The 23,989-nt window shown below is 34.9% G+C and overlaps 1 protein-coding gene across 2 annotated transcripts; it reads right to left on the bottom strand.

The window, feature by feature from the left end:
- Nucleotides 1-206: 206 nt before the first annotated feature.
- LOC140743606 (uncharacterized) lies at nucleotides 207-22,505 on the bottom strand. Of its 2 annotated transcripts, none has more exons than XM_073075022.1 (14): nucleotides 22,370-22,505; nucleotides 19,441-19,567; nucleotides 16,084-16,233; nucleotides 15,088-15,278; nucleotides 14,691-14,770; nucleotides 14,328-14,439; nucleotides 13,989-14,067; nucleotides 13,768-13,878; nucleotides 13,224-13,539; nucleotides 10,749-10,890; nucleotides 10,353-10,494; nucleotides 8,318-8,431; nucleotides 7,734-7,894; nucleotides 207-4,909 (listed from the first exon to the last, which is right to left on the bottom strand). In XM_073075022.1, the coding sequence occupies exons 2-14, from the start codon at nucleotides 19,561-19,563 to the stop codon at nucleotides 3,544-3,546; spliced, it is 3,087 nt and encodes a 1,028-aa protein (XP_072931123.1). In that variant the 5' UTR covers nucleotides 19,564-19,567; nucleotides 22,370-22,505; the 3' UTR covers nucleotides 207-3,543. The 2 variants fall into 2 exon arrangements, with proteins under 2 accessions (XP_072931123.1, XP_072931124.1); XM_073075023.1 differs by having other exon boundaries at nucleotides 13,989-14,055.
- Between the last annotated feature and the right edge of the window lie 1,484 nt (nucleotides 22,506-23,989).

Here is a 23,989-nt window from a genome sequence, read left to right as displayed (position 1 = left end):
ACAGAAATTTATTAAAATTTAAATTTCATAGGTAACAATGAACATTTCACAAGTTATTATTTTTTGCCAGCGATACACGCATATCTTGCGAGTGGCGTAACGGTTGACATTCGTCGGCTTGGCTCGGTCGAGTAGTACATTTCTCAGCTCCATTACCTTTCATTTACACTGTGGTAAAATATTATAATGGGATATGAAAACAGCACTGATACATAGACATTTATTTTGTAAGAAATAAAATTTACATGCAAAATAATTTGAACGACTATACCTACAGGAAATAGTCATAATATAACATTCTACGTGAAGCACTAAGTGCTTCAAAGCTTAACACAATTAGAACAAAAATATTAAATTCTAAATTTTAAATAGTTCACAACATTCACTGATTACATATGATTGTTTTTAAAGTAATCGATTTTGTTATTATCATTGCCGATTATTGATTGACTGTTTCAGTACGTTACTGGAATTAGTTTAGAATTAGAAAGCTCCGAATTACGCCGGGACGCTATAATTGTCCGATGCATTTGACGCCTATGGCGGCCTTTTGTCGTAGGGTGGTTCGTAACATTCCTGACTGAGGATCGTTTGCAATTCGTTAATGCCACAGAGGTTAAGTCAATTGTGTGGGTGAATAAATTAGATTTTTAATGACATATTGACATAGTTGGTCCCACATAATGTGTTGGATAGAAATGTCAAGGAATTCCTGATTTGAGAACCCTAATATTACGTAATGATTTTATTCCATGCCAAGTTTTGACAACGTTCCAACGACGTCATTCCGGCCGGCCGGTTAAGGCAAGTACGGAAAATGAGTCCCCTTAATACATAAGCCACTCGAAACAAGTAGAACCACGGGCAAAAAACGAAATTGACAATGATCACTGAAAGTAATAAAAAATATCGATTGCTTTGAATCTATAATACATAAACTAATAAATTTAAATCGTTAGATATGTTCTGGAGCTCAAATCTATCTCATGAAGGCATCAAATGCGATGGTTCGCACTTTTCTTTGTTAACGAATCTTAAGAGTATCGCTCTACGATCGTTTATATCTTCAGATTTAAATCTATGTTATATTAAAATTACACATACATTTTATCAGTAATAACTATAATGTAAAGTACATGATACAATTTTTTTTTTTGCTTTATGTGGGAATATTAAACTGGAATCTATCATTAATATGAAGAGTTACCAGTTTTATTTCCATTATAATGTAAAAGTACTTGCGTATACTTAATATACACCGCCGATGGCGATAGAGAGATCAAGGAATACAGATTTCAACAGACTCATTTTTTTTGGTTCAATCTGTTTTAGAAACTTTGTCTTTATTCATATAGTAAATGATAAACGAATAAATGATTGTTTTAGCCGCTTATAAAGATACTGTAGTTCTTAACCTAAATTTAAATACTAATAGATATAAAGTATATAAAAAATATAAGAGACAGATGGGAAATACCTTAAAAAATGTAGTTTCAAAATACCTCCGCAAAGGGCTGTATTATGATCGAATTCGCGGGAACTCTACTGCGTGGCTTCTGTATTTCTATTGTAGCAGTTTATATGAAACACGGATTACACTCTCCCTTCGTGCTGCTATATAAATTCCCACAATATTACACAGTGTACAACACACAAATCATTATCAGCAATTCCCTTGTCCCTTTTACAATTTTAATTTTTTTTATGACACCCTACCTATCTACTCCAAATTTTACTTTTAAAGCAAAATAACAGAATAATTCGCTTAAGATTAGATCACAACAGTGATATTTTTGGTAAAAAAGGAACTTAAAAAAACTAAATATAAAAAAAGGAATTTTTATAAAGTATGATATACATTTCGACCCTTACATATTTTTGACCTACGAAATATATATTACGGACAGTGCAAAGTTACAAATCTTTAGCCTTAGGTCGTATCGTATATTACACTGTAAGTTCTTTAGATATACATTTCCTCTCGAACTATTCAATACAGCAAAAAGCGGAGGATTGCACTTTGTAACTTGATGCGTCTTGGTATGAATGTTTAAAATACTCGGATACATGGACAGGAGTATGAATTTATAGAAGAATTCAACGAAGATTACTTCATCAAACTAGACAACAGTAATATTTAGTGCACATTAAAGGATACATTTTTACCAATAAGTATACTGACAATCACCTACGATTAATACACTGAGATAAGTTAATGTCGCTTCCAGACGATGCAAATAGCCTGTGCAAGAAATATTCTACCGTCATGAATCAAATTACGTGCACATTGTTAGCAAAGTGCCAAACAATTCTACTCGCTTAGTCTTTGTGCGTTGAAACCTGTATATACCGTCACGTACTCACGTCCCTCAGAATCGCGGCAGCAAATGCAGTCTATTGTTTCATGTGGCTTTGGTTTTAATGAATACTTATATGGTGTAAGTATCAGTTAATAGCACAGGTGGTCATTCTTAGACACTGCTTCAAATAGTGTTGATACGAAAGTACACAACTACTTTGCAACGTTTGCAAGCGCATATTTTATAATCAAACATCGATACTCGTCTTAATACTAGAATAGAAATTATAATTGAGACATTAAATATGATCGACATGAAATCGGACCCCGCCTACGGCTCTCGCAACGCCCTAGTGGCTAGCATCGGCCTTAACAAATTACGCCTTTACATACATTTAAGGGCAACTTGTAGGGTCCGCAGATGTCTTACTAAGTAGAAAATCAACCTAAATCAGGTTACTTTCATATGTGAGCAACTCATTCGTAACATTGAAATCTAGTTTAGCAACTTATTTATTGTCAACTCAAACTATCAGTCTGCGCACATAAAAATTAAATGAATATAAGAAAGGAAATTATGTATAAAAACATTGGCGTCATAATGAAAAAGGCACAATTACGAATTGTTCAATTCAGTAAAAAAAATCTTAAACACAATTTCGCCTCGTTATTTTACTTTATTCAACATTTTTGTAAGTGAAATGTCATGGAAATATTGGCTAACATAATTTTCATCTGTGTACAGCGATATCTATTAGATTTTTTTTATTTCATCTACTATTCAGCATGGTTCGTATGAAATGGACGGATGGATAACAATCAGAAAATTATCCCATCTTTCGATCAACTTATTTTTAAGGTCAAAATATTAACTTTAAAGTGATATATAATTTTTGTGCTTTGCATCATTAATAGAAATTGAAATAATGTTAATTAAACCTTTTTTCGTATGACGCTAACACTTTCAAACCAAAATATATAAAATGTGTATAAAGCATAAATGAGATTCCACGTTATAGGAGGCACCAAAATGCAAACAAAATTCGAAGTTACGTCGCAGTATTCTATGATTCGATTCGGCATTGAATCACTAAAACTAACAATCATATTAGTCCGCAAAAGACGTTTTGGCACGAATTTATGAAAAAAAAATGATAAAATACTGCGACATATTATTATACAACGCATGTAATAAAGCTTTTATGATATCTTTTCGCGATGTCAATAAGTGGGCAAGTAGATGTTTAGTCGGAACAACTTTCCATGTCATCTAGAGAGGGTTGGACTGGAGGGGAGGACTGGGTTGGTTCATTTTGGGTTTGCAAAGCCATGTTTTCCAATTCGCGTTGTCGCTGCAAGTACATCAGACGATGTAGGGGAACGAAACCATTTTGAACGCGCGCTTCCAGCACGTTGCGATATTCAGTATGTGCGTGCTGACGCAGCGTTTGAATAGGGTTATAGGCAAAACCGGGGGCCGGTGCTCCAGGTGACCCCTCCTCATCTGTTTCGTCGTCGCGATCGTCGTCCTCATTGTCGCCGTCGTCCTCATTGTCGCCGTCGTCCTCATTGTCGCCGTCGTCCTCATTATCGCCGTCCTCATCATCGTCCGAATCATCGGACTCATCCTCTTCAGCGTCAGAGTCACCATCCTCATCCTCATCTTCATCTCCGTCGCCATCGTCATCATTATTGTCGTCATGATTGTTGCCCTCGTTGTCGTCTTCGTCACCACCGCCGCCATTGCCCCCATCAGGATCTCCGCCATCGCTGCGGTCGTCCGGGGCTTCGCCGTCGTTATTGCCATTGTCAGCTTCATCGGCACTATCGTCGTTTATGTCGCTTAGTGTAAGAGAGTCATCATCGTCTGACACTGGTGGCTCGTCTTCGGAAATTTGGACTTCATTATCATTCTGTAACACCGTTCCGGCTTCAAATCTTTCAAGTTCAATATCCAGCACCTCTCCAACCACGAGGTCATCTGTACCATCGCTCGCTTGAGTATCCTCAAAAATATTATTTTCGACGAATTCCATACGATATTCGTTTTGTTGATTTTGTGTAATATCTTCCGTAGAAACGGCTTCAACAAAACCATCGCACATTGGTATTAAAAACATTCTTATGTGCGACTGACCGTCGAAATATACATCCTGGTAAAATGCATCCAAAAGATTTAGTTCTTCTGCCGCCAATAAGGATAAATCAATAGGTTCCACGGGTAAAGGCTCACGCGTGTCATCATCACTGTCAGAGTTTCCTTCTGGAGGTATAGGGATAAGTAAATCGACTTCACCATCGACACTTTCATGATTATCCCACGATTGGGGATACAAACCTGCAACCAACAAGCCAGCCCCATCATCGGACGAGAAATCACTGTGGTCATCTTCAATTATTCTCTCGATGTCGTGGTGTGCAAAAAACCACGCCTGTTCGACTGGATCTTGTAGCAACATTGCAAGGGAGACATCCATCAACGCCATGTGGAATGCTTCATCGAATAGAGAGTCATCGTCAGAATCGTCCATTACAACACTTTGACGAAGCATAGCCATAGCTTCAAATGGAGCGTCGTAATTTACCGCCAGCGGCAAATCTGCCTCTCTACTGAAATATCCATAAAAATACACAACGTTAATATGAAAAATGCCTCTTAATGTGAACCTAATCGTGGTCGTGATGATAACAGATGAATATCGGAATGACATAATTTACAAATAATTTATTTTACATTGAATTAATATGCGTTAACGGTATTTATTTTCTTACAAGCTCATGTGTCTAGAATATGAAAATTATAACTGAAATAGTAAAGCTTTAAATCACAGAAGTGTAACTACAACAGTTACCTAAGTTAAATCACCCCAAGTTGAGCGTCAAAAATGAAATTAATATTTTCAAAATGGAAGACAACTTACGTTAGTATATAACAGGATGAGACATTCATACATAACTCAAGCCATTCATATTAAGGTTCATTTAGTTATACGATCATTATATTGCACACCTGTTTGTTAATTTGTTTGCTTGCCAGAGAAAATAATTCTAGTTACCTTTTGTTGTTGGGAATTTTTCTTGTTTATCGTTGGTTAAAAAAATATAACTAAATAAGTTTTTAAAAAATGTATTATTGTTACTAACATAAACGAAGCACGTTGTTCAACAAAATTTAAATTACAACTCATTTGTTAAATAATAACTTAGTCCAATACGAAAATACTTCAAAATTGTATAAAGTAACTTAGTTCGTGAAATATTCAATGTATTATAAAAGTGTCAATGCAATTATGAATATTGTGGATATTTTTATTCAATATTCAATAGCAAATTGACATTTGACAGGGCGACTTATGGTCGGCCCTAATGATTGTGTCCGAATCCGTATGAAATCCTGAAATAAAAAAATGTGCTGGTTTATTGTGATTTAAATGAGAGTTGTATGTTAATATAGTGTATAAAATTAGATATAAGCAATAATTGATAAAACTAATAAAAAAATTATGATGTTTCCAATAACAATAAATGTAATACTTCATACAATATAGAAGGTTTCTTTTACTTTTTAAATTACCTAAGCACGCCGCGAAGTTGCTTGTATTAACTGCTAAAACAGTGTCACCAAATTTCAGTGTTCTGTATTCCTCCTCAGCTGCAGTTGCGAAAATCGACAAAAAGCCTAGAGAAACAGGCAAACACTCTACTTACTGAAACCGATCGAACCCAGAGTATACCCGCAAGAACTATTCTAACATGCATAATAAAGTATCGTGTCCAAAGTCATCCAAATCAAATGGTCCTCGGATGTTCCCATCTTCATTGTATGAAATATAGCCCGCTCCACCCAATCATAAAGTTAATCCCGATAAACCTATTATCCTATAGAGATCTCCTAAACTAAATTCTGTAATATTTTGGTTTTTAAATTGGTGTTCTTTGTGGTGTGGTGTAATCAATGTAGAAGAGCTTAAATACTAATGTTTACTTATCTGAAAAGACTTGAACCCGTGACTCAATATAATAAGATCTGTGTTCCTCAATATATAGAAATAAAAACGATAAATACATAATAATATGCCACCAAGAAACTTATAATTCGTATATCCAATTGGTGTAACTAATTGAAAAAAATAATAACCATCAAATCATTAGATATATGTATGTATCTTATCGCCCTTATCTTTTAAATATACTCAAATATTTAAAAAACTGTATTCTGTCGTGCTCTATTTATTGAATTTGAAATTATTACAGAACAATAACACAACTAATATTAAAATGAGTTTTTATTGAGCTTTAAAGCTTAATTGTAGTTGTACGAAAAATTGTAATAGGTCTTAGGTGTAATATTATTTCTGGGTTGCTAAACTTAAAAAGTCTGGGGTGATAAGCACTTGGGTATTACATATAAGCTTTCTAAAAATAGTTTATCTAAGAATAAGAACAAGTAGTAAGTAAATAATAATATAGTAGTAATAGTAAATAATATTATAATATATAGTAGTAGTAAGTGAATAAAAACAAGTAGTAAGTAGCATCTAAGAATAAGAATAAGTAGAACAGCATTTGAGAAATAAAAAATATATAATTGTTTAGTTTTGTCTATGGTTCTACGTATTAATTATCTGTCGTTGGTATTAATTTGAATCTTTAGGCTTTAAAAGCATAGAGATTTTAGTTTGAATTAGTTCGTTGTAGATCGTTGTCGTTCGCGGTGGTGTATGCCGCCACCGGGATCTTTACTTGTGCGAGAAGCTTCGGAGTCATCGGTCGCGCTCGCGCAATTTTGTCGTTTTAGTTATACTCCGAAATAGACGCCACTCTTCGTAGCGTTCCTTTAAAATTCGTGTTAAATTTATTGTTCGCGGTGTAACGTGCTGTAAGATCGACGCCACGTGAGAAGAGGAAGAAGGTAGAGGTAACTGGTAGACCATTCCGAGGTAAGACTAGGTAGCTCGAGCTTAGGGTGAGTTGAAGGTGCCTTATACCTAGTACAAGAGGCTGCGCCCATCAGCAGCAGGTGAGTGCGCGACTCTATAGCGCTTTGCATCTTATTTTCGTATATACAGTCCACTTAACCTTCTTCGGGACACGATCATCCTGTCCATCGAAGAGAGGAACATTCGGTTCCTTATTTTTTCAATCGGTCGCGGGAATCTAACATTTTTGGTCCTCGGGCCGAATCTAACACAATATTATAAGTATAAAAATATATTTTCAAGTGTGAAGTGATCACTCATGTCAAGTATTTGTGTCATGTGTCATTGTAATAAAATTAAAAGTCATAAAAATGGAAAATATAAAACAAATTAAAAAAAAACAAAAGTAATATTGAAACTAAAAATAATTTAATTTGCAACGATATACAACAAAATAGCTGCGCCTCTGCGCATTGTCTTAAACAATATAAAACATAATAACGTGTCAGACATACTCCGGGCGTCCGTCCATAAGGTCCTGTTCCGGTAAGAGGTTGCTGATGACCTCGTAGAAGATGTTCCGGGCGACACTGGTCTCCCTCTGCTCGTACAAGTTCACGCTGTCCAGCGGCGGGAATGGGTCGTACGACACCACCGTCTCTACCTCCGGCACCGCCTACATTTCATTATATACGTTATTAAACAAACAACTTAAACACTTCTTACAACTCTTTGGACGACGGGCATGCGCATCCATCTGATGGTAAGTGGCTATGGACATCTGTAATCACCCCAGATAACATTAGAATCCTACCAAGTCGGCCACAGATGCATCGCCACCCCTGAGGACTAAGTTGGAATGCCTCTAACAAGTATATTTTATTTACGAACGTACAAACGTTCCGTACAACCGTACTGTACGACCGCACGCAACGCGACTCGATGCGATGCTGCGTGTTAATATCAAAAATAACGATACCAATGCGAAAATGACGCGTACTAATTGTCAAAGTAACGGGTACACGATTTATTATTACTTTTACAATACTATTATACAATTTAAGATTGGATTCAAAATTATTAGACAAAACATACTTACCCCATCAACAATCAGGTTGTTCAAAGGCGTGAGAATGCTCAGGTGACGTTGTATCTCTTGTGGATACGATTGAAACAAGTTCATTCGCACGCTAGCGTACAGCTTCGCCTCCGCCTAGAATAGAAAACATTGCTTAAGAAAACAACAAATGTTAAATATACATACGAAATACATTTGAAGTGTAAATACTATCAGAGATGGAGGGGGTTGGTTTCTTTCAATATCATATACATCCTCTAATTTTTCAGTCTTAATTCCTACAGAAATGCGTAGGTAACCTCAAAATTTAAAAAAAATCATTATAAAGGGGATTTCCGCAACCCCCCTCCACAGGGTTACTATGACCTCCCAAAAAAATCAACATCAAATTCGTCGGGTCATAAAGTACAGTTTTACCTATATTTTTTTAACTCACAATCTCATACTATATGTATATAGCATTATGTAAGTAAAGGTATGTCATTTAAAAAAATCCGCATCACTGGAGGTCGGGGTAAGTAATCTATACTTGGACAAATTCGTTAACTCAACACCACTTTCCAATATTATCTACTTACAGAGAGCCTACAGTAATGATTAAGCAAGCAGTCTAAACACACTAGCACACACACACACGAAGTCACACAAAGCACAATGCCAACAAAATATTACCATGCCTTTGCACTAAACATACCAACTAGCAGGGCAATATAATACAATAAATCATATTTTATTTTTGGGAGTTTGGTTTTTATTTGTGCCTCCTATTCCACCCTGTAAAATTATTTGTTTAGGTATACAACTATATTCTAATTTGTAACTGTAGCGATTTGAAAGCCGTTTGCTACCGAAATTCTACGTATGATAAAATCTGTCTTAATGGGTGGCAGTGAAGTAAATAAAAATATAAATATACGTAAAAGTATGTTTTAAAAAGCTACATAAATATGACTAGAGATGGGCAAAACACCCGGTTTAAACCCTGTACTGGGTTTAAACCCGATAAAGACCCGTTTATACCCTCCCACAGGGTATTTATTTGGGTGTTTAAAAATGATTTCATAAAATCTGTAGACAGTTTTTAAAATAGTTCAAATATTTATTGAATAGATGTACTAGAAGTTTCTACGGTATTTTCAACGTTTTTACATTTTTTAATGTTATTTTTGAGGTCTTACCTACGTTTTTACCCGACTGCCACGGAAGGGATATGTTTTTCGCGCATATTTTGTATGTTTGTAAATCTTTTTAATACATTCTGATCTAGTTAGATAAATTTCGACAGTTAAGGTGTCTTTATAGGTATTTGTCTAAAATATCCCATTTATTTTGATGTTTTATTTTTTATTTTTAGTATTTGTTGTTATAACGGCCACATGATATTATATTCTAGAATAACAGCGGGACGTGGACATTGTTTGAAATTTGCATCAAAAGCATAGGCTGATTGGCTTCTTACTTAAGTCTGCATCTATAATGGCGTGATAAAATGGCATTTTGGCGCTGTAAGTGTCTTTTTACAGTCCATATTTAGTACAGTATCATCATCAAAGTAATAATTGCGCTTAAAAAAGGATAGATATGCATGAAAATAGTAAATACCCGAATAAAAACCCATTTTCGGGTTTAAACCCTATTTCTTCCTAACGACCGGGTAAAAACCCGGTTTATTCCCGATGGGTTTAAACCCTCTGCCCATCTCTAAATATGACTAATATAATGTGTTATCTAAAGAATAAGGCTATTTATATTCCAATTTATCATATTTTCATAATAAATCATTTTCACTATGTAATATTTGCAATACCTAAAGATTTAAATAAAAAGTCTACCTTTAAATGTTTGTCTTCTTTAAATAATGTCTTTAAGCAATTCATTCCTTTAAATAACGAACCTGGATCCCTTACACTAAATAATCAAGAAATCTTTTCTATATAGTAAAATACATACATATGTTACTTGCAGTTAATTAAAAATGAGTCCATTATCGTCTAGTGATAGAATGTTATTAAAGATGAGTTATAGGTTTATTAGTTATCAGAATACATTTTCTTACCCGGACAGTAGGATCATTTTCGTACTTATCTACGAGTTCCGAGGCGTTACGGAGAAGCCACTTCATCACGGCATCCTGGATGAACTTGTGCCAGATGAATCTCGCGTACAACATGATCAGAGCCTTCAGGTTTGATGACGTCCTGGAGAAAGGAAACAATTTTTAAATGTATTCGCCAGTGGTTCGTAATTTGACAATTTCTAGTGATTAGATAGGAGGTCATACTTTGATAGGAAAAACATAGGATAGACAGATTATTAATAAATATGATTTTGTTTAATTTAATTATGCAATTAGTAACACATGTTACGCATATTTTTCTTTCTTCACTACATAAACTCTTAAAAAGAGTAATAAAGATTTTTATGTATTAATATACAGATAAAGAATACCGACCCGTCATTAGCATTTATGTCGAAGAGTGGGCAACTTTGGATCTTTTCATTTTGTACGCCGGCATTCTGTAGCATGTACGACACCACTGAGGGGAATTTGATCATGGCTTTCTGAAGCAACTCATCGGCTTCTTCGAATCCAACTGAAGACGATTTTTTTTATTAGATAACAATAAAACATTACTCTTTCACGACAATGAATTAGGTATCCGATCTTGGGAATTGCTTCTATGGTGCAAGTGAAATGTAAACATTAATATCACAATTACAAAAAATAAAATAAAAGCAACATATATAATAAAAGAAATAACATCGATAATACTACTAAGGTGTTGGAGTATGAGAACTAAAACAAATACGGTAATATACAATCAGAACCAAAACATAAACATTTCATATCATATGCTTATAGGCGATACCGCACGAGTCTCGTTAAATTCTTCATCTATCACAAAGGTTTAGCAGCTCGTGGGTACCTCGTGAGATAAGAAACATTATCAACTCACACATAATCTTTATTTTATAACAATCACTTCACACCCGAAAACGTTCCACCGAGCACATGGCGCGCGTGCGCATCGATATCATCCTTAGGAGAAAAAAAATATCACTAACGTTATAAATCCGAATGTGAGTTTGTTTGTAACCGAACCTGGTGATTTTTTTTACATACATTATCGGAGGTTCAGATAAGGACAAAGAGTACCTTTTATCCTGAAACAAAGTAGGGTTCTCCAGGGATAGATAAAAACCTCTGACCACGAGCGAAGCCGCGATTAAAAGCTAGTACCACATATAGGAGGACCCTTTTTATTGCATACTGATTCCTAAATAGGGCGGCACGAAGATTTCGGGAAAGATCTGATTTTATCCAAAGCCCTTATTACCCTTCAAATCACAAACCTGTACCAATGGCTATTTATATACTCATCCTTGATTAGGGCACTTTTTATATTCGGTTATTATTTCAATAAAATAAATTGTGAAATAAACAGCAAATCAATATACTAATCAACAGACAACAAAGCAAAAAGAAAACGAGGTAACTATATATTACAACATTTTTGAATATTTTTAAGCAGAATATATGTAAAAGAACTAAAAATTATATTGTTGACCACCGACCATGCACAAAAGCATGTATAACAAAAATAATACTTGAAATTAATAGTTTCAGGTAGATTACGGATAATGTTTTTTTTGTTATTGACATTTTTTGATATTCTTTAGTTACTTAACAGAGCTGTTTATTTTTTAATATTAATTTATCAATATCTATCTAATTGATTAATAATTTTGTAGACAGTAAATATTCAGTTGATATGAGATATGTTTCATTTTGTATAATATTATATTTATTTATATAATAACAGCATTCTTACTAATTCGCATTTATCAGCATTCCACATGTATGTACACTACTCTATTATGCTATGAAAATCGATATTACCGTCTTAATAATATGAGTATTGAATATTTGAGTTATATTTTATTATTTATCAAGAGAATATATATATATATATATATATATATATATATATATATATATATATATATATTTTATCTGGAATAGAATTATTTGATATTCCTTTCTATAATGTACATATCTGTCTTTCTATAATGTACAGATACCAAATATCTTATTATTTCGGCAATAAATTTAGTATCAACGAAAATAACAGCACACCTGACAAATGACGTCAGTCGCCTCGATTGCAGACAAGATGGCTAACTGTAGTATTTTATACTTTTATTTTATTGAAAATATAATAAATCTTAAAACTTTGCATTAAAGCTGGGCCATTTTCGAGAAACCTTTTAATGTAATATTGTTTTTACTTAAATCATTTATTCTTTGAATTTTTGATACTGTTAGCATGCCTATCGAACGAATATTTATCTGAAATCTACCTGTTGGACCTGTACGCAAATAATTTCAAAGACTATATCCGTACAGCGAAACGTGCAGCGAGTGACGGTTGTACTTCACCTTTGTCATCTTCCGGACGCAAACGGCGCTTGCGCTCGCCCGGGGGTTTTCTTAATTTATAGTATATCGCCACTAAATTAAGCGCCGACGTCATTTTCGATACGAGCTTTGCCTTCCTCTTATACATGGGCAGTTCCTCTGATGCGTGTTAATTATGACAATTCCAATTAATATTGACAGTTAGGTATACTAACATAAATGATAACTAATCACTAATTCAAATTACAAAATAACATGAACTACCCTGTTACTATATGACATGGTATACAAATTACATAATTATGTGAGACATGTAAATCGAATATCGAATAAATGGAATGTGGTATCGATCCATCGCATACTAATTACTTTAGCATCGTACTATAGTACCTTCCATATTCCATAGATAACATCCTTTTGTCCCCTAATCAGCACCTAAATCAATATATTGAGTGATATTGAGAATGCGATCACCACCATTACTCGGTTACAACAAATCAAACTTACGTTTACTCTTAAGAGCGACATGGAAAGTAGCAAGAGCATAGGAGTACTGCATATTGAATAGGAACCCAGCGTCCCGTTCCTCTTTCCAGAAGTCAATGGCATCGATGACCCACTGGTGTTCCCCGGCCCTTATGGCGATCGTGTCGATGATGAAGAGTACAGCGAGTGGGTCCGAGGGGTCCAGGTTCAGCAGTATCTTCGCTACCTCGAGCGCCGTGCGGTGGCAAGCTTTGTTTGTCAACATATGCATGTACTTCATCAGAGCAATATGGAACGCTCGGTTCTCTACGTACTTGTACTCCAGACGTGCCCGTATCTGAAATCAGAAGGACACCATGGAGTGACTTCCACTTCTAAGTTACAGAACCTGTTATATCATCTTCTTCAACCATCTTCAATTTGCCAAAAATATGTATACCGCATGTCATTGACACGAATTATTCCTAATTAGGAAATAACCAATTCTTGGAACGAAATTACAGATTCCTTACGTACAGACCAGAATAACTGAAGACTGGAAAAAATCATATCATATACAACTCACATCAGTGACACTGAAGAAGGGATGAGCGCAATGTTGCATATAGGAAATGACTTCTTCAATCACTTTGTTGCCGGCCGAATATTCTTCCATAAAGTATTCTCTGTCTGCCGTCTAAAACGAAATAATAAGTGTTAGCATAGAAATAGACCGAAAAATATTTTAACAAAAATATCTAAAGTATCGAATCTTATTGTAAACTCATCATTGAACAAAGTTATTACCTCGAGTAAACCTTCAACATGCAATCTATGCTGCGATTCTTCTAACGGGAACAACACGTAGGGTGGGCTGTCAAAAATACTAACATTTTGAATAAAGAGTCTGTTCTACAACTCAGCGAAATGTAGCCGAGTTTAATTCATTATAATTGCTTTGGATAATAAAATGGATATAAAAATGTTTAAATAAAGAAAAAATTAAAATGAACAACAAAAAAAATGTACTTAAACAAAGATCATGTTAATTCATAAATCATAAAAAACGGAAAATTACTTACTTTTCAAGTAAACCAAACAAATATCAACAAAAGAAATAAAGAGTAGTAAACAAACTTAACTTACTCGTCATCTTGAGTATATAAGAATGTTCGGTGCAGGCTTTGGTAATCCTTGCTGTGCTCGAATTTGTAGTATATAGCGTCTTTCTTGCGTTCCAGAAGCGACATTGTCAGGCCTGCAAATAGTGTAATTTTGATAGTGTAATAGTAGGACGTTTCTTGAATCACTGAATGTATGGTAATAACTCACTACTGTCTATTTTGTGTCTCCTTTTTTATTATTTTTTACATATGTATTATTCTTGTTAAAACTATAATTTCAAAAAATTTTGATCAGTGTTCTCTCGTTTACTAATTTTGTTATTGTTGTTAAAGTTTTACCGTGATTTTACAAATTTATGATGTAATTTCACACAACCATGCTCACCTCTCCTTTTATAAATCTTTTCTGTCTCAATAATGTATCCCTTTTGGGAAATTATGCGCAGATTTGGTTGGCGTCCCTTCCTGCAACAAAATCAAGGTCTCTTTTATAATTCCAAACATACAAATAACAATAATAATATTAGTGACAATTACTATTGATATCAAGTGTACTACATTCACATCGGCTAATACAAATTTATAAAAAAGTATAGATCTTTAAAATAAATGTTACAATTTTAACTAATTTTTTATCGACTTCAACAGAAATGAGGTTCTGAGATTCATAAGTTAATGGCCCAATTTGGATGGGGTTTTAGATATTTGAGAGCATATTTTACAAAGAAATATATGTTTTTATACAATACATTAGTATTATTTTGTTTATAAACATGACTTACTTCTTGTCGTCATCTTCATCAGGGCCGAACCGCCGGGTGAGCTCAGCCTCGGGCGCCAAGTTTTGCTGCCTGACGGTAAACAGGCGTTTTCTTATTTTCATCGGATCCTTGTCCGGCACCACTTCAGGGGGCTTCGGTGGCTCCCCATGCACAGCGTTTATCTCCAAGACACATTTGTCGATTTCATCCAACTAAAAAAAATTAATACTTTTAATTGTAGAGGTCTATAAGATTAGTGGATGTTAATAGCCTACAAGGATTAATTAAACTGTGATTTAAAATGGGAGCCTTAGTCGCCATTACAAAGGACATTTCTACCTCATAGCATGGCTTTGTTGCCTTTGAATCTTACTATACATTTTCATTAGTAGATTACGGATGTCAGTCGGTAAACATGTAAAGGGACAAGATAATATATCCATCCCATTCCTACAATTAAATGTATACAGAGTAAAAAAATTCTCAAGTCACTTCAAGTATTCTCCAGTTGGTATAATCATGTATTATTATTATTCTGTTGCTGTTTAGTTTCTAATTTTAAATGTTTGTATTTTTCTATTCTTTTCCTCGTGTTAAAAGCAAGTAACACGAGAAAATGATATAATCTTACACCTTACTTACAGAACAATGATTCTTAAATAAGCCTATATTTATAGCCTATCTTTGTTAAAGATCAAATCAGCATGGACTTTATTGTTCAACCTCAACACGTGTAACATGTTTCTGTTGCTTTTATCATAATATAATACTGAATACAAAATATATTTTAACCGTCTCATTTGTATTGTATACATCTAAATATCTGAATATGTTATTGTCTACGCCTAGATCATAACGGTACATTATTCTTTCTCAAAAGAGAGAAACGTGTAAGATCAAACACATATTACCTATTTCAACCCATCTCCCTCTAATTCAAATTCTCACAAAAATCTAAATTTCATACTTATTTTATTTCAAATACAACATATTACATATAATTGAAGGTTATTTTACCCCATCATCAGCTTTCGTGTCCACATGGAGCTTCTCCCTACGCTGCCTCCTTTTCTTCTTCTGCGACCTCTTCTTAGCAATCACAGGCTTAGGCTCTTCTTCAACCACCTCTCCAGATTCATTAGCCTCAGAGTCCGAGCTGACCTCCAACTGGTAAAAATTAATAATCGTTTTACCACATAGTGTTGCTAACCTTCCCACCACATTCACTTCTCTAGTTTATAATCAATAACTAGCTTTTGGTGGATATATTTTAAAAAATACCTTCTTAACGACTAATTTGCGTTGCTAGATGTCAATTCGCAAAACTTGCATTGGCTATGTATAATTTCGCGTATTTCTTTATGTCGAGCCTATGATAATCAAATAAAGTTTGATAGACATGATTCGTGACAAAATCGCTTAATTAAATTTCACAACAGAATACGGCAAATGTTGCTGTATGGTGATGCAAGGCATTATTTCTTATTCAAATCTACGCGTATATCTGACTGGCTAATGTATTATAGATAACTAGTGGTTCTCGCGGCTTCGCCCGCGTTTTAAAGAAATAATATGACATACATAAAACAGAAAAATTGTACCTTCATTGGAATTACAGTGGCGCTATCTGTCGAAAATTCAAATCACAAACCTTCGTGGGCTCCTGGACAACGACTTTGCTAAAGATCATCACTTCATCAAATACATAAATTCCAATTCTATCAAATACATATAGACAAATATTCATCTTTATATATATATTTCTTATGTGCGTGTGTTTGTCACTGAACTCCTCCTAAACGACTGGACTGATTTTGATGAAATTTGTTGTGTGTTTAAGGGGACTCGAGAATGGTTTAAATTCACAATTTAGTCCGTGGGAAAAGGTTTTATTAATTAATTTTTAATTCGTAAGTAGTTATAGAATCGGAAACTATGCATTTGATCAAGTGATGATCTTTAGCAAAGTTGTTGTCCAAGAGCCCATAAGGGTTTGGGAGTTGGTAAGATCAATTTTCGACAGATGGCACCACTGACATTCCAATGCAGGTACAAATTTTCCGTTTTATGTATGTCATATTATTTCTTTAAAATGCGGGCGAAGCCGCGGGCATCACTAGTTTTTATATAAATAGATAGATGATCGACTAACATGGATAAGTAAAGTAACCGTAGGTAAATTATGAAAAAATGGAATTCTGATCTTCTGGGTTGAAAGATCGATTCACTGAATCGATCCATTACTGGAAATCGATTAAAATAATCGTTTTTTTGGTTCAAAAGATCGATCCTCCGATTAATCGATCTCAGATCGCTATCCCCAGTTCCCGTGGGATTTCCGTGATAAAAATTATCCTATGTCCATTCTAGGGTCTCAGACTATCTTTGTACAGAATTTCATTAAAATCAATTCAGTGGTTTAGGCGTGAAGAAGAGACATACAGACAGACAGACAGTTACTTTCGCATTTATAATATTAGTAAGGATAAGGATAGCAGACGTCATGGAAATAGGAATCTTATTCCTACCTATCGACACAAAAAGATTTCAATGAATTCTACTAAAGCAAGATCTCCAACAGTATATACTTCAACCGCACTTCAAATCAATCGCACCAGCTCAAATAGTCAAATTGCGTCAGTTTGTGAACAGATTACCACACACTATATGCTTAACACAGATTATCAATATACGCTTTGGCGAGCTTTATGATAAGCATTTGCAAGCATTTTATTGTAACATCGAAAGCGCAATGAAATATGATAGTGGTGGATATATATATATCCCAGTAGTACACGGTAAAAATCATACCAGAAACCATGCTTGTTGACCCTTTAAGGCTCCATTTATATATGCAGACATTGAATGTGTTTTGTCAGACTAAGGTTGATTGTTGACAAAGTCAGGTTGTTGCGAATATCAGCATCAGCATCCGCTGATTATCAGCTTTCTTTTAAATATCAGCATCAGCATCCGCATCCGCAAATAAAGATGCTGATATTTAATGCTGATATTGAAATTATAACGTGTTCGTTGAAGGCGGGACCGAGCTTAAATCACGTGGAGTTTTAGCCAATCACAGAAGTTTATAAGCACAAGTTGTCATCAAACAATCATTCGCTTGTATTGACAACGTAATTTGGTCAGACATCAATAACTTTCGGTCATAGTTCAATCAATCAATAACAGAATTATGTATTCAATTCATAATGCCACATCCAGTGAAAAGTGCAATATGACCAAATATTTTGTTATTGAACAAAGATACGACACAGTGTAGTTTTTGTAAAAAAAATAACAAATAAATGCCGACTTCTGTGTCACTGCAGAGTGGAGGGTAGCTGAAGTGGATGTTGGTTTGGTACATGGTTCTGAAGTCGGTGCAAAATATATTTCGTTGGATAACGGCGTAAACAGCGTGTTCAATATGAGCGCCGGCTTCGGAGATATGTGCTGAGACAAAATTTATTTCAGTTGATTTTGCTTTGTAGTGACATGGAAGTCGATTGTATTTTTTAATTATTATTTTTTTTTCACCTTTTTTAGTGATGACATACTAAAAATCTTACAAATGCACTAGTCGCCCTTACGATTTTTGAAAAGTTCCCCTCGATTTCTCTGGTCATCAGATCCTTATTTTCTTATAATGGAACTACTTTGGATTTTTTTTCCAACAAAATAAAAATCATCCAGTTCGGTTCATAAACGACGCAGTTATCCGCGAACAAACATAAAAAAGACATATACGGTAGAATTGAGAAACCGCCTCATTTTGTGAAGTTGGTTAAAAAAGACTATTCTCGTAAGGGACGTACAAATACCTCAGTATAAAATATATTTATTATTTAGTATTTTTAAATATCAGCATCAGCATCAGCATCAGCTGATATTAATCTGAAAAAATCAGCATCAGCATCAGCATCCGCTGATCTAGTAAAAACCTGCATCAGCAACAACCCTGATCTGTACTAACGCAACAGCTTACACTTCTTAACAATAAACAATACTTTATAAGAATAAATTGATAGGCTTACCAATAAATTAAAACCTATGGATAGGATAAACAACTTTTCGTAAGCCTCCCGTATCCAAAGGATAAAAATGGAACCCTGTCACTACGTTTGTTTGTCTGTCACAGGACTCTATCTCTTGAACCTATAACAGTGGCCTGTATAACAAAAATACTAAAAATAAAAAATGAATGAAAATTTGGTTGCATGGAACCATCTGTGTACGCGTTCAACTCGCACTATGCCAATTATTTAATTCAATCATCAACACAAGTTATAATTTAAGAATATAAAAAATGTCCTAGAAGCGACAAACTAAAATGGTGGTATAACAAAGAAATAAACAATATACAATTATACTTACACCGGCATAAATGCTTTTATTATGATTCTTAGCATAGACAGGTTCAAACTCATTATCAGAGTCTTCATCTGGTGGAGGAAGCTGTGTACCCCCAAACACTTTGCGTATATTACGCAGGGACATGATCCTGTAGAAATTTCAATATTTTTAATTTATATTTAATATATTTACAACATATAGCAAGTAGCAAAATCATAATATACATACATATATTATAATAAGTAGTTGTACCCTGAAACTTATAAAAAAGCTAATGTACTTATCTCACGGTATAGTTACCTAATTATGTCGCTCCCTACAAAAATGATTATTTCCATTAGTTGGGAACAATGCCCAGCAGTTTGACATAAAAAGAGTTGCAGCCCGGAAAGACAAGTGAAAGATAAACAAAATGTTTACAGGTGAACACCTGTAAACATTTTGATTCATTTTAATTAAATATAAAAAGACCATTATAATTATAAATGTGTTAAAAGTATGAGAGATAGCTCATTTGATTCAGAAATACGTACAGAAAAAATATCTCCGGGATTTAACAGCACGTAAAAACAAATTAAAAAATATTAAGGGTTAAGAATTTTTTAAAGAAGATCCTGAAAGAATAGGATATTTACAATACAAAGCCTTAATTTTATGAACTCTACCGCTATTATTTATAACATAATTTTGAAATTTCTTAACTCCTAATATTTTGTGAGCTATTAACGAAAATCTAGTCATTTTTATAATATCTTATTTCGTTAAAATAACGATTTTTTTGTGTGCTGTAAAACCCTTGAGATACATTTTCTATACGTCATTATGCAACGAATGAGCTACCTCTCATATTTTTAAGAGCATTATTTTTCACGTTTTTGAACTTGTTGACTAGATTAACTAACATAGTACATACATACATACATAGTAACATAGTACTAAAAAAATGGATCTGACAGGATCAAATTCGATGAGGAAGTCTTAGGTTGAGGTGTTGCTACAGTTACCATTCCTACAGGCACTAATCACGACATAATCCTAAGGTACCAATTGAATCCGAGAAGCCTTCTCGTGATGAGGGTAGCTGGTCAGCTATAGGCATTGCTATTGTTACCATTCCAATTGATACCCTAATCATGACATAGGGGTAAGGTACTGATTGAATCCAAGAAGCCCTATCGTGATGAGGGTAGCTGGTCAGCTATAGGCATTGCTATTGTCACCATTCCGATCGAGACCCTAATCATGTCCCAGGACTTTGGTAGTAATTGGATCCGAGAAGTCCTATCATAATAAGAGAAGCTGGTCAGCTATAGGCATTTCTTTTTTCCACACCATTCCGATTGAAACTATAATCATGACAAACGAGTAAGGTACTAAGTGATTCCGAGAAGCCCTATCATAATGACAACAGCGTGTCGGGTTGAAGCATTGCCACTATCACCGTTCCGATCAAGACCTTATTCATGGCATAGGACTTTGGTACTAACTGAATCGGAGAAGCCCTATCTTAAAGACAACAGAGTGTCAGTTTGAGGCTTTTCGCCTATCACCGTTCCAATCAAGACCCTATTCATGGCATAGGACTTTGGTACTAATTGAATCGGAGAAGCCTTATCATAATGACAACAGAGTGTCGGTTTGAGGCATTTCGCCTATCACCGTTCCAATCAAGACCCTATTCATGGCATAGGACTTTGGTACTTTGTCCCTGTAGTTCCGGGACCAGAATAGGGCTACGGTATCCCCTGCCTGTCGTAAGAGGCGACTAAAAGGTGGCTTCCGGGGTTGCGGACGGCAAGAGTGGGAGCTCGAACCGCCCGGCCAGCAACCCCGGGATGGACGGCGGTATGTGTGATCGCATACCGTCGTGAACACCAGATGGTGTGGTGAGTTTCAAGCTCACCTGGGCGGAACCCGACGGGGCAACGCGCCAAGTGGACTCCGGTTGCGTTCCGTTGGAGATCCCGGAGTCCTCTACGCAGCGCCGAGGACGGCCACCGGGGGGTTTTAGTGCGGTAAGAATCCCATATAACCCCGTGCCGCTCCCACGGCATAGGGTACCTTTCGAAGGTTTCCCATTCGCGCCAAAAAAAAAAAAAAAAGGACTTTGGTACTAATTGAATCCAAGGAGCCCTATCATAATAATGAAAGTTGTCAAGTTGAGACATTGCTGTTGTCACCTTACTGATTGAAACCCTATTCAGAACATAGAACTGTGGTACTAATTAAGACGACATGACAAAGATATCTCATCAATGTGCGACGTTGCTATGATCAGCATCCTGATCGAGACCCTCATCCAGACCTAGCGTCGTGAGTCATTGTCTTGTTTAGTTGAAGTGCTGCGATGAGCAGCATCTCCGAGACCCACATTAATGCCCTAAGACTCTAATACTTATTTAGATGAATCCATCAAGCCTGAACATGATGATTTTTTCCTACAGATCAATTTTTGCCCTATTTGCTCAAGTGCCTGCAATTTATTGAGTTTTTCTGATTTTCAATTATCTAATGAAAAGTTGGAAGATGACCCATACTAATGACAAAGATAACTAAATCATCCTTTATTTTCAAATTTTTGCAAAAATATTCATGTGATGAGATAATATGTGACTTTAAAGTACAACCAGGACCCAACAAGCCAGAAGGGTGTGTCAAAGACATATATATATAACTATTTAAAACCTAACATATTTTACAATAAAAGCCCACAGAAGCAACAACCAGTGTAATAAAATAGTTACCAAAAGGCATCACAAAAAATATATACGGTCGAATTGAGAAACCTCCTCCTTTTTTGAAGTCGGTTAATTAAAAGAGAGTTAGTATTTAATCGCTACAAAAAATAAAGTAATATTTAATTAAAAAAGCTCATATACAATGCACCTACTCCACACAGAATTCAGCCTTTTGCTAATAGCATTATAAATTGAAAAATACATTTACTTACAAAGCCGAAGCGTTGACTCTATTGCACTAAACTATTTCTGTTTAGTGAATATTGTTTACTAAATTTAACGCACAAGTCAAAAAATTGATACGCACCAAAATGGCGCTAGTGTAGCAAAACTATAGTCTGTATAGCAATAGCATAGAGCAAAGACAGAGTATAGTTTTTTTTTTAAATGGTGTTTTAAGGCCTTGGCTTTTTGCCTTTCAGCCTAACTTTAATGTACTTTCATTATTATTATTTTATTTGGTATATTATTTTATTTGGTTATTTGGTATAAATATTTGAAATAGTCTCCGTAAATGTTTTTATTTGTCAAGAATTCAAAAAAAGAACTTACAAATAAGACGTTTGTGGCTTCATTCAATTTGAAGTAACATGTATATAATAATACTCTATGATTTCAAGGCAGCGAAATATCTTTACTAATCTATGCGGTACACGGTAATTTGAATATCATAAGTCCGTGTACCGCCCGGTGTACACGGGTGTATTTGGGGTCATCGACCTTTACTTTGTTATTTTTATGCACAATTCGTTAAGTGGAGATGAATAATAATCAAAAAATATATAATGACATATGGATATAGGATGTATTTCGGAAGGCTTGTGTTAACGTGGAAGACTGTTAACGTGTAAATGTTGTTAATATTTAAAATTATTCACCTAAAATTATTGATTGTTACAGTAAATGCAAATTTTAACGCGATTTTGGAGATACTTTATCTGTTTCCTATAATCTTGCATCACTTTTTTCGTATTTTCGCATCTTTTGCAACAAAAAAAACACTATATAAGTAATTATAGTAGTATTTTTGTACAATAACTAGGAAATATCCATAAAGTGGTTATTTAGCCTTTCCCATGATGTAAATAGCGATGATATCTGAAAACCTTAAATAATATATTTATATGCATCCAGTTATCAACAATATCAACATCAACACAAATCACGCTCCATGAATCCATTCAAAGAGCGCGAAAAATGGCGCCGTTCAATTCAAACGTGTCAAATTTTAACGATTCTTTATTTTTTGTTTTATAATTTTTCAAAAACCTATAACATTAATTATATTTTGAACTGTGTTAAAACGTAGTGATAAGTGATTTAAAATAATAAAATAAAAATGTGCATATTCCCTATTAGAGCAAGATGGGACTTCGTAGTTCGTACCCACCGGTCTCTCATATGCCGCGTCTGTTTGCTATATGGGGGTGGGTAGGGATTATTCGGGTCCCGAGGGTCCTCTTTGCCCGGGCAAATTCTCCGCAGGAGCGGCCGCCCCTCAGGTGGTCGATCGTGAAGGGGCGTGGACCCCTTTAGGTGAGAGTGTGGTTCGGCCTCGGCCCGCTCGTACATCGAGCGAATGAGGCGAACCATAAATTCCTCCACGAAGTGCACTTTAAGCTCGCGCTCCAACACGTCCTTCCTGACATTGCCAATTACACGAACAGGTGGAATGCGGCCTCTCTCCCAGAGTACCGCCCCATGTCACGTTCACATCCTAGTACTGTTCGCAGCTAAACTCTCACTCTTACAATTCACTAATAATTTCTGGATTATATTTTTGTTTAATATTTGTTATTGTTATCAGTGTACATAGTTATTGTTTCTTTGTA

The sequence above is a fragment of the Epargyreus clarus genome, unplaced genomic scaffold, assembly GCF_041222505.1.
Source record: "Epargyreus clarus isolate Ecla_fem2 unplaced genomic scaffold, WU_Ecla_fem_2.2 ptg000007l, whole genome shotgun sequence".
Classification (NCBI taxonomy): Eukaryota; Metazoa; Arthropoda; class Insecta; order Lepidoptera; family Hesperiidae; genus Epargyreus; species Epargyreus clarus.
The sequence above is the reverse complement of the archived record's forward strand: the minus strand, read 5'-3'. Positions and strand labels throughout refer to the sequence as shown.